The 8,363-nt window shown below is 39.6% G+C and overlaps 2 protein-coding genes across 2 annotated transcripts; one reads left to right on the forward strand and one right to left on the reverse strand.

The window, feature by feature from the left end:
• Positions 1-756: 756 nt before the first annotated feature.
• LOC127796344 (peptidyl-prolyl cis-trans isomerase CYP19-3-like) lies at positions 757-2,916 on the reverse strand. Its single transcript, XM_052328434.1, is given in 3 exon segments — positions 757-1,056; positions 1,059-1,481; positions 2,834-2,916. Coding segments are annotated over 2 exon segments (522 nt in total). The 5' UTR covers positions 1,468-1,481; positions 2,834-2,916; the 3' UTR covers positions 757-943.
• Positions 2,917-5,106: 2,190 nt separating this feature from the next.
• Positions 5,107-6,730, forward strand: LOC127796490 (AT-hook motif nuclear-localized protein 19-like). The gene has a single exon (XM_052328647.1). The coding sequence runs from the start codon at positions 5,636-5,638 to the stop codon at positions 6,491-6,493; it is 858 nt and encodes a 285-aa protein (XP_052184607.1). The 5' UTR covers positions 5,107-5,635; the 3' UTR covers positions 6,494-6,730.
• The last annotated feature ends 1,633 nt before the right edge of the window (positions 6,731-8,363 follow it).

The following is an 8,363-nucleotide window of genomic DNA, read 5'->3' on the forward strand; positions in this document are numbered from 1 at the left end:
ATAGTGGGTGTTGGTAACACAAATGGAAACATTCATCATTCTCTCCACAATCATCAGAAGAAGAAGCTACCAAACTGTTCATGTTTTGACCCATTTTGATCCATAAATAAACCCATTATATGGAATACGCCATCATTTATGACTTGATTTATAATCTAAATTGGAGAGTGAGCTCATGGCTCCTGATATAATGGTCAGATGCCACAAAAAATAATTTAGATGAGACGATTCTAAGGCAAGAAACTCCGTACTTTACGAAGGTCATAAGCGTATCATAACGACTAGTACGCGACATCACCTGTGTATATATATATATATATATATATAAAGAATTAGCAATCCAACTAAAACGCTAACAACTAAATAACATTCCCAAAACCACCGTTGGCCGTGGACTCATGGCATCCATTTCCTTAATGGTAAGATTGGTTCTATGCTGTAACAAATGCAAGAGGTACACTTTGAAGATTCTGAGCAGAGGCAAGAAGGAAAGCACATTGCAAAACCCCATTGATATCTTTCTTAACGCAAGAGGAGGAAATCACATAATATGGTGAAAAAGCCAGGATCCAGTCCTGTATCAGTAGAACCAGAAGAGGAAGAAGAAATAATGGCTTTAACCCTTGATGATTCAAATGAAAGAACTGCAATTGACCTGAGAATGATGATCATTTACTTCTATAAGGCACACAAAAAGGCATTTCCTCCTCATGAATTAGACAGGAAATACATTAACCATTCATCAATCATCAGTCAGAACAAAAACCCAGTATCAGTTTGGGTCATTATTTCATTGCAAAAGTATTCAGGACAAAATTCAGCTTATGCTACTAATTTCAAAAAGATTCTATTCGGGTAGCTCTACCAAACTCCATTACAGGCAAACAACAATCTGATGCATCATTATTTACCTGGAAATTCACTTCCTTCACTTTTGGTGTTATCAATTCTCCTTTATCTGGCCACAATCTTCTATCACAACAGTTGTCGAAGTCTTCCCGCTATCTGAACCCATCTTCTCCATCTCCTTTACCACGCTATAGCCATCAACAATCTTCCAAACACCACATGTCTGCCATCAAGCCATGATGTTTTCTCAGTACAAATAAAGAATTGGGATCCATTAGTGTTTGGTCCAGCATTTGCCATTGACAGAACACCAGGCCCTGTATGCTTCATCTTGAAGTTTTCGTCTGCAAACTTCAGCCCGTAGATTGATTCACCACCTGTTCCATTACCCCTGGTGAAATCTCCACCTTGACACATGAAGTTGGGGATAATGCGGTGAAATGTGGAGCCCTTATAGTGCAATGGCTTCCCTGATATACCAATCCCTTTCTCTCCAGTGCAGAGAGCTCGGAAATTTTCAGCAGTCTTGGGGGTGACATCAGCAAATAGTTCCATTACAATTCTTCCAGCTTTCATTTTTCCAATCAGGATATCAAAGAAAACTTTTGGGTTCGACATTCTCTTGGCTCGGTCTGAGAATTTCCAATAAAAGCTCGCAAGTTAGTGAAGGAATTATGTTAAACTAAATAGCATACTAGGAAACATGAAAATAAAAACACAAACAGTAATGTCCGTTTTCCCCACCTAGTGAGATTAAGGTTTATGATGCTATTATCACCAACTCCTAAAAAATAAAGAATTCAAAGGCATAAGGTTAAAGAGTCCTACTTGGTAAAATGATCAATCATCTTTGGTTCTGCATGTTATGCATAATTTGGCCAAGATTCTAAGTTCAAATTCTCAATTGACTCTGTGTACACATATACCTTACATACATGAAGGAAAATTCATAGTCCAAATCTAATTACCCTGTTATGCTATATTACAGGTTCAAAAGCAGCATAAAAGAATTAGATTCAGTGAGGTGTAATTTCCAAACTGTAACAGGTTTAGCTACGAAAAAAGAAAAAGCAATAGATCAGTATCAGTGTGCATCCAATTGGCCAAAGTAATCTAGTTTACAGTAGAACATGACCAAACATGAAGAAAAAACACATGGAACGAGCTAAAATTATGTGTAACTAAGGATAGTCAAGACAGTTCTAAAGCCTCTACTTGGTAGAAAGGGCAGAGACTCAGAAGGATTTTCCTAGTAAAAAAGCCCCAGTTCATTTAAACAGATATTTCTCATCATAACCTTCTTTCTCCAGGCTTGACAGTTGACACACCTCATCAATGGCATTTTGTCCAGAAAAGCTCCATCACAACAAATGTGCATGACAACAACAACAACCACAAGCCTTAATCCCACTAGGTGGTTTGGCAATATGAATTCTAGTGCTCTATCCATGGCCAAATCCTCCGTAAGGCCATGATATAGCATAGATTAAGGTTTCCCACCAACCTTAACAAATGGGGATTAACTGAAATCCAATATGTCATATAGTTTCGACATCTTGAAACCTAATTTTTTTTTCTTCTATATCTTTCAACCTAAAACCTAGCTTTATTTTTCTTCCACCAAAAACTATTCTCAATAATATCTCCTACCAAAGCAAACAAACCCACAGGATAATGCTAATACAGACAAAAAAATAAAAATAAAAAGACCATAAAACACAGAAGGAACACACAGTTTCAAGCACATCACAGAGCATCAGAGAGGTTCACCGTGTCACCATGCTAAAACACATCGTCAATAAAAACTAAATCTTGTGCATTATAAAGGTTTCGAAAACTCAATCTTGGGCATGCACTTTTCTGTCTCAAATTTACAGATACAAACAACTAAACAAGTACAGAAATAGACGATATGCCTTGATTCAAATCACTGGATATGCTAAGATTAGATTGAACAGGTGGATTGAAATGAAAAAGAACATACCTTTGGGTGAAGCTGGAACTGGGGTCTGCTCTGGGGGGAGTGGAACAAAGTTAGGGTTTATTGCCTATGCAATTCCACTCACAAGGGCTTCGGCCCAGTATGGACATATGGGCCGTCAAACTAAAAACACTGTCATTAAGTTGGGCTTGGGCCCAACATTGTTTGGACAATCTGACTGCAGAGTCTTGGATTGGGCTTGGCATATTCCAGACTCTTTAGGCCCAAACAACATGAATATAGTTGATGCTAATAAATAAGGGCCCCTGGCCAGCTAGGCTTCACTTGACTTCAAAGATCGCCTCTTGCAATTTAACAGAAACGAAAACAAAAACGAAACGTTTTAAAATAGAAATAGAAATGATATATATATTTTTAAAAAAAAGTAGGAGACAGGAATGCAGGATAAAGTATAAATTAAATATTTTTTTATAAATATAATTTCTAATATAAAAAATAGTTCAATTATAATACATTTGCCTAAAACTAAATTCACATAGTTCACTGAAGTCCACTGGACACCCTTCCAACCCACTGAACCACAGAAGCAACCCTTCCAGCGAACACTCAAAAATGCACCTCAACCTACTGGGCACTGACAAACAAACCTTCATCCACATTGTCCAAGAACATCCACCGAAAAGAAACGGCCAAGAACATCCACCTCGTCAAGAGCCTCATCGCCAACAAGAACATCCACCTTGTCTCCAACGAAATCTACTCTGCCACCGTTTTTCGGCCGCTGAACTTCATAAGCTTCTCCAAAATCGTCCAAGAAACAGCCGTCGTCGATGCCCGCCTCATCCACATTGTTTACAGCCTCTCCAAAGACCTGGGCCTCCCCGGATTCAGGGTCGGCATCGTCTATTCCTACAACGACGCGGTGGTGGAAATGCAGCTGAAAAATGTCGAGCTTCGGCTTGCAGGTCTCCTCGCAGATGCAGCATTTCTTGGCTTCGATGCTCTCCAACGAACAATTTTCTGATTGAGAGCTCTCCAACGAACAATTCGTCCACAAATTTCTGATTAAGAGCTCAACAAATTTCTGATTTATATATATGGTTGTTGGTTATTGGGTCGCCCGTAACGCATTTCCGAATTTTTTTTGTAATTGCAAAATGTTCCTGAAACATTTTGTAAATTACAAAAACGATCCAAAAAATATTTCAAGCTCTCTTTACTATTTTTGAAAGGAAACGTCTCCTAAACATCAAAACGGTGTCTAGGAAATGTCAAAATGGTGTCTAGGAACCATTTTCGTGCATCAAATTGATTTACCCTAGATAAACAAATATTTAATTAATTACATAACAGGCAAGTGATACGCTGTAGTCAGTACTTGTAGATCACGAATTCGATACTCGACTTAGGTAAGAGTCAAAGATCGTCCTCCGATTTACCTCCTCTATCGAAATAATTGAAGGCATGAATAGCAAGAGACCGCGCAAGAACGGTAATCTCAAGTTTCTAAGAATACTTTAGATAATGAGATGATCACTGACAATACATCAAGTTATGAGTTTGAACCTTCTTTATGTCCCCTTATGCCGATAATGCATGGGTTTAAACACTTCATGGGATTGCTTTTATTTTGGGCTTGCTGTTTTGTATTGCGCCATTAGTGTTTGGGTTGGTCTAGTTTTGTTTTCACAGCCCTTCTAGTTTGTTCTAGCTCGTAGAATCTTGTCTTAAGCTATTTTATTGTGCCCAAAGGTTGGTCTCTGTGCATTGACATGAGACCTTATGCCTTAATATGCTTTAGCCCTTTCGTGGGTTTCTTCTATAATGGATGCACATGCTAAAAGATTAAAGAACTCTTCACACAAAATAACCAAAACTGTAATTACAAATCAAATTCTATATAATTAAGTAGCTAGGAGCTGCTGTAATATTTGGTGAAACAGAAATACTAATATTTACTTGTGACATTTATGTGTTAATATACTGTAAATTTATATCAATACACATAAAATATAATATATTAATACACATATATTTACAAGAGGATTAGTGTTACAAGTGACTGTCTGTATAAAACATAAGCGCTAGTGAAAATGGAGGGAAATGAGGCCCCCATGCAAAGATTGCCTCAGTGTGGTGGGTGGGTGGCCTCTAAAGAAGCACTTCCCCAAGTCCCAAAAACACTCTTCTTTCTTGTTGTCTTGCAAATGCTAATTAAATAAGCTCTTCTTTAGGTAGAGAGAGAGAGAGAGAGGCGCCCCCCACTTTCTCACGCGCACGCTACCCTACTTCACTCTCTCATGATCTCATCAAACCCTAATTTCTAACCCTAGCTAGCTATTGCCTTCTCCATCTCTCGCCCTCTCCCTCATTTTCTCTCAACAAAAGAGAGAGAGAAAAGAGGTAACCAATGACATTTTAGTGAGAGAAAAACAAGGAAAGTGGAGCTCCTCCTTCCTCCTCCTCAAACATCTTTCTCACACTCGTCACCAAAACCTAAGCAAAGGCAAAGAAGCTCCTTAAAAACCCAAGAATTCTTGAGCAAAGGAATCTCTCTCTCTCTCTCTCCCCAAGCTAATTAGCTGTTTTCTTGCTCGTCCTCATCGGCTCATATTATAATTAGTATCAATCTCCTCTTCTCTCTGTCTCCTTTTCATAACTCTTTTAGGTCCTCACACTTTTCTTTGTGTCAATGTGAAGCCTCTCTATATATTTGTTCTTTTCGTGTTTCCAGCTTCGATCGGATGTATATTTAATTCCCAGCTGAGTTGAGATCCATCTCTGAGGTGAAATCATCATCTGGGTCGTCTCGATCTTCAACCTACTTCTCATTGAGCTACAAACATGGCGAACCGCTGGTGGGCCGGGCAAGTGGGTCTGCCGGGAGTCGAAGCATCGTCATCCGGATCATCCGCAGGGCTGAAGAAGCCAGATCTGGGCATCTCGATGAACGAAAACGGCGGCGGCGGCAGAGAGGAAGAGGACGAACGCGACAACAACGACGACCCCAAAGAGGGTGCAATTGAGGTGGCCACGCGCCGCCCTCGAGGCCGCCCACCAGGCTCTAAGAACAAGCCCAAGCCGCCGATTTTCGTAACAAGAGACAGCCCCAACGCGCTGCGCAGCCACGTCATGGAGGTGGCGAACGGCTCCGACGTGGCCGAGAACCTCGCCCAGTTCGCGAGGAGAAGGCAAAGAGGGGTTTGCGTTCTCAGCGCAAATGGCACAGTTACAAACGTGACCCTTCGGCAGCCTTCGGCTCCCGGCGCAGTCATGGCGCTGCACGGCCGCTTCGAAATCCTCTCCCTCACCGGCACGTTCCTTCCCGGGCCTGCGCCTCCGGGATCCACAGGGCTGACTATATATCTCGCCGGCGGTCAGGGCCAAGTTGTGGGCGGCAGCGTTGTGGGTTCCCTGGTGGCCTCAGGGCCAGTCATGGTTATTGCAGCTACGTTTTCCAATGCTACCTATGAGAGGTTGCCGCTGGAAGAGGAAGAAGAAGGAGGCAGCGGAGGTGGAGGACAACTCGGTGGCGGTGGCGGCTCTCCGCCAGGAATTGGCAGCGGCGGGGGACAGCAGCAGGCTGGGTTGGGCGACCCTTCTGGGTTGCCGGTCTTTAATCTGCCGCCGAACTTGCTGCCGAATGGTGGGCAGCTGCACCATGATGCGTTTGGTTGGAGCCATGGTCGTCCTCCTTTCTAGAGGTAAAAATATAGACGTGTGTGAGAGAGAGAGATGTTCTAATGAATACTTTGTAATGAAAAAGAGAGAGAGAGAGATTGAGAGATAGAGATGAAGAAGATGAAGAGATTTTAGGGTTTATATATCTGTACATTTTTGCTTTCTTTTTGGTTTTACTTTACCTACAGTACTATAAATATGTCTCCTATATCTCCTCTCTTCGCCTCCTGTATTTGATGAATAAGTTGCTTGCGATCCCGATGCTTTCTTCTTCTTCTTCTTCTTCTTCTTCTTCTCTCTCCTCCTCCTCCTTCTAAATCAAAGATTTAATATACTTTTGCGATCTGATTCTTTCATATAATCCTTCACAATTAATCTAGCTGATTAATTACAAGATATTAGCTTGCCCTAGTGTTTTCGCAAGGGTTTCAGCTCCCTCCCCAGCACTTAATCATCAGTTCTTCCATCTGGAAAATATTACAGTGACCCAATTTTTTTCCTGCACACTCATATCAAGAATTAATTTGTATAGCTACATGCTACTGCAGGCTAAACCAAATTAAGCTTCATCCCACCTATATGTTTGATATGCAATTTTTTTTTTTCCCTATTTTGCTATGAACCATATGTAGTTTTTCATCTGATCAAATCAATATCTTTATTTATTTAATTTTATGAAAGAAAAAAATAAAGAATACAAGGGTAAATCCTTCTCACAAATATTGAAGGGTAGGGAGAAAGGATAAGAGGAGAAGCACTCTTGGCATATTTAGCCAATAAAGGAGCAGCCAAATTGTTATGTTTTGAGTATGAAACGTCAGCCAGTTGGGTTGTTCCTTTACCTAACATGAATGTCTCTGCAACTCTCTGATATAAGTTATGAGAGCTCTAATTCAGAGTCCATCTTGTGATATTTCACAGTAGACAGAGAATTAGATTTAATGAAAATTGGACTCCATCCTGTCAACGGGTGGAGTATTACTACTGAATATATATGGTTTCTTGAGAATTCATCGTTTAGGGTTTTGATCTAATTAATAGGTATCATCTTCTATCCCATTCCCTTATATTCGGCCCAAAGAACTTTTAACATTAGCTTCTCACAGAGACTGCAACGTTTTTTTATGATCTTTTTCGCCTCCATTGTATTGTGAGTCCTTAATTAGAGCTATTTTGCATAGCCCCTTAATTTTCATAGATTTCCGATCTATGTCATTTGGGTTGGTTCGGCCATGACTATCGAGGATGCTAAATGGAAGAGTCACAATGATTTGTGTTAGATATCAATAACGTCTATTTGGCTGTATGCTCTTACATTTGTGTAACTGGCAGTGGATTGCTTGTAACGTTTGTTGGGGTAATAAACTGTTGAATTAATTATTGTTTGATTAGTTTTAGTTGCTATTGTATGTGTTTTTGTTTAGAATCTACCTTTCCAGGTTGGTAGATCCTTTGGTTTGTAGGCCCTTAAATCTTTTTTCAGTAAAGCTTACGTACTAAATGGATTATATATGTTTCTTTCTTTCTTTCTTTCTTTAATTAAACTGATTAAATAAGAAAACAAATATATATAGTGGATCACATTTACCATTTTCTGCATTGAGGCAATGATCAGGTACCTAAATATAAAATAATTAATTAAATATTAATCTAATTAATGAATTAATTGTTTATACATACAACACCTAGACATCATTAACAATTGAACCCTAAACTGAAAACAATGACATGATGTAAAAAGTATTAGTATCATAAAGGCATTTAAGCATTATATATATAAACTCAAGATTCTGAGTAAAAAAGAACATTTTTTAAAAACACAAGTTCACGTGAATTACTGTCGCCTATTTTCTAATTAAAGTTAAAACCTTTCTCCTTATTGGTTCACCAA

Source organism: Diospyros lotus, chromosome 3 (genome assembly GCF_014633365.1).
Source record: "Diospyros lotus cultivar Yz01 chromosome 3, ASM1463336v1, whole genome shotgun sequence".
In the NCBI taxonomy this organism is placed as follows: Eukaryota; Viridiplantae; Streptophyta; class Magnoliopsida; order Ericales; family Ebenaceae; genus Diospyros; species Diospyros lotus.